The sequence below is a fragment of the Schistocerca cancellata genome, chromosome 1 (genome assembly GCF_023864275.1).
Source record: "Schistocerca cancellata isolate TAMUIC-IGC-003103 chromosome 1, iqSchCanc2.1, whole genome shotgun sequence".
NCBI classification, from domain to species: domain Eukaryota; kingdom Metazoa; phylum Arthropoda; class Insecta; order Orthoptera; family Acrididae; genus Schistocerca; species Schistocerca cancellata.
The window spans coordinates 69,356,027-69,359,609 of record NC_064626.1 but is presented as its reverse complement, the minus strand read 5'-3'; the positions used below and the strand labels follow the sequence as shown (position 1 = coordinate 69,359,609).

The 3,583-nt window shown below is 43.5% G+C and overlaps 1 protein-coding gene across 1 annotated transcript; it reads right to left on the bottom strand.

The window, feature by feature from the left end:
• Window positions 1–2,017: 2,017 nt before the first annotated feature.
• Window positions 2,018–2,521, bottom strand: LOC126162091 (speckle-type POZ protein-like). The gene has a single exon (XM_049918767.1). It carries the CDS (start codon window positions 2,519–2,521, stop codon window positions 2,018–2,020), a length of 504 nt encoding a protein of 167 aa, XP_049774724.1.
• Window positions 2,522–3,583: the final 1,062 nt, after the last annotated feature.

Below are 3,583 nucleotides of genomic sequence, written 5' to 3'. Positions count from 1 at the left end.
TTGATGTAAAATTCCCCCTGTACCGCTCAGGGTTAACAAAATAATTTAACTATGAAAACTGATGGTATACAGTATACATGCACTAATAAAATAGAAAAATAATGCAACAGGCAAAGTTGTAAGACTATCCTGCACAGTGGTAGGCGCACTGAGGCAGGATGTATGAAATTTTGAATACATTGAAAAGTACATCGTGATCGTAAGTGGAAAGTGCTATCACCAACTCATGGCTGCCCACATTCGTTGGCTTCCCATGAGATGTTTGTTGAAGCTGGGGCTGGCGGAAGCAACGCTGCTGGCGGATGCAGACGCAGAGTTGCACCTGCTTGCTCAAGGGTGTCCACCTGGCTGTTGAATGTGTACTGTGAGACATGGAACTGGATGAAGGGAGGGAGCCTGAATTTGCGGCATGTCACCATTTACATCAGGGCATCGTGAGAAATGATAAGTTGTAGATACACTGCCGCTATCATTGTCTCATATTGCAGCATACTGTTATGTTCCTGGTGCTGGTGAGGAGCGACATACTCTTCATTTTCGACTTCTCGTTATTCAGCTTAATACCAGTCAGAAGTATCTCATTATCAGTAGCAACTGTGACACCAAACTAAGAGATGCAACTTTTCGTCGACAGGGTTGTGATGAGCTTTACATCAGGCACAAAAAATCCCGAGCACTCGCCTGCATGAGTACAAACTGCAGAGGTTACTGTGTGTTTCCCTGCTGGGTAGCACACCTGTGTACTCACAACAAAAACGTCTCCTGCTGAGAACACAGTCAACATATCTTTTTTTCTCAGAACAGGCATAATGCCAAAACCTACATACACATATGGTTTAAATGAACTAGCGACTGCAAGTAATGATGAACTGCTTAGAGATCAAAGCAGTTCTAGAAGCTACAAAATATTTGGCTCTTCCAACAATTTTGTTAGCTTATTTATCTCGTAACAAACAAATTTCAGTTCATAGATCTGTTGTACCAGACATGAAAAGGCAACAAAAGTTTTGTGAGCTATCACCAGATCAATTTTGTAGTCTTCACTGAAGGTATATTTCCCAGCAAAGACATCTACTTAATACAAGGGTAAACATTGTAGGCTTCGAAACACAAACAAACAAAATACACACACATACACACACACAAACAAACAAAAAACACACACACACACACAACCAAACAAAAAACACACACACACACACACACAAACAAACAAAAACACACACACACAAACAAACAAAAAACACACACACACACAAACAAACAAAAAAAACACACACACACACACAAACAAACAAAAAACACACACACATAAACAAACAAAAAACACACACGCAAACAAACAAAAAACACACACACACAAAGAAACAAAAAAACACACACACACACACACAAACAAACAAAAACACACACACACAAACAAACAAAAAACACACACACACACAGAAACAAAAAACACACACACAAACAAAAAAACACACACACACAAACAAAAAACACACACACACACAAACAAAAAACACACACACATACACACAAACAAAACACACACACACACACACACACACACACACACACACAAAACGCACACACAAACAAAAAACACACACACACAAACAAAAAACACACACATAAACAAAACACACACACACACAAACAAAAAACACACACACACACAAACAAAAAAACACACACACAAACAAAACACACACACACACACACACACACACACACACACACACACACACATACACACACAAACAAAAAACACACACACACACACAAACAAAAAACACACACACAAACAAAAAACACACATACACAAACAAAAAACACACACACACACACAAACAAAACACACACACACACCCAAAAAAACACACACACATAAACAAAAAATACACACACAAACAAACAAAAAACACACACACAAACAAACAAAAAAACAAAAAACACACACTCAAACAAACAAAACACACACACCTAGCGCTGGAAAACACAGATTAGCATCTTGTTCTCATGCTTGTGCTGACCTGATTTTTGGTGGTGGCTGCCCGAGTAGCCAACACACTTCGACCACATCCTTGGGCTGGTTGTGCACAGCATCAGCCCAACCCTGAGTGGCCAGCACCTGGAAGTTGGCCTTTATGAAGGCGACGGCGGCTTGCGTGAGCCCATGGCACGAGTGCCTGACAGCGAGCACTGCTGTTGCCGCCGCTGTCTCCACAGTCAGCAGAGAAGCCAGCTGCTGCTCGCACTCTGTCTTCAATCCCGACAAATCGTATTTGTCTGCTGCTGCCAGAACTTGGGGAGTCATGCTGGACAGATGTGGAGTCCTCAGTGTGTGGCAGTAGGCCAGTAGCTCTCTTAGCACCGGACCCTCAACGTCTGTTACGGTGACCTCATTGCTGCTGGACTCTAGCGTGTCGTGGCTGAACATGGCGCTGAAGACGGGGCTCCTCGCTGCCAGGACGGCCCTGCACGCCATCAGCCGCGTCTCTCCTGCCACGAGAGTCACCATGGGGCCCTCCCGAGCGCCCAGTAAGGCGTCTAGGTCGACAGCTGCAGTTTCCTCAACCCTGGTAATGGATTCCACTGTAGGTGATTCTGGAACACAGCGTTACTGATCAGCCCTTTGATCTCGCACAGTGCTCTCAGTAATTATATGACTCACAGAGACACCTGTGTGAAGGAACAGTTCGTAATATTTGTACATTACACGTAAATTACGACACCCTGACGTTCTTGCTGTATCAGACAGACGCCATAAGTGAATAACTGCAGTTCTTAAGTAATAGAGTATCAATATTTCCATAACAGTTTGAACACTTCTTCTGCACAAAATGCATCCCATTTCTTTTGTTTCTATCTACATTTCAGTCTATCAAACACTGAATCTTCCAAAATGGTGTACTGGCACAGTACTGATAAGTGTAATATATTGATTATTAAGGAATAGCTACTGTAGTGTTATCTTGAAGCTGTGAGAAAGGACGACAGGCACTCCAACGCGCAGAAGCAGAGACGATGCTGAGGGCACAGAAACTAGGAGAGATATTATTACATGAAATAAACGGTAAGGGGAGAGCCTTGTGAAAATGCAGACGCTCCCAGACGCAGTCCCAGGGCGCTAGTTACTCTTCAAGGAATTAACATGTAACTTCATATGGCATCTAGATGCTGTGGTAGGTTGCCAGCGTAGAACTTTGTAACCAATAGGCACGTACTAGCGATAAAGAGAGCTTGATACCAGCCCTGAGAACAGCAACGTCAGTAGCCTCACAAGGGTTAGAAAGAAAGCGAAAATGCCAAAGAACTGTTGGCCTAGCAGTCCCTACTCCGGGGAAACCGAGGGGCGGGGCTAAATGACATAACAATTTTGCAATACTTATTTGGCAAAGCAGTTACGTTTAGCTTTCAGCTGAACATTTTGGATACCAAATACGGACTTAGTGCAACTGCGTTAATATCCCCGCCTTAGGAGCAGTAGAGGGGACCTAACTAAACTGTGATTGGCCGGCGCCTGCAAGAGACCTGTGGCATTGGCTAGGTGGCTGTAAGTGGGAAAAACAGTGTCCCCACA

Coding starts and splice junctions, on each gene's coding strand:
- LOC126162091 (XM_049918767.1), bottom strand. CDS start 2,521: ATGGTGACTCTCGTGGCAGGAGAGACGCGGCTGATGGCGTGCAGGGCC.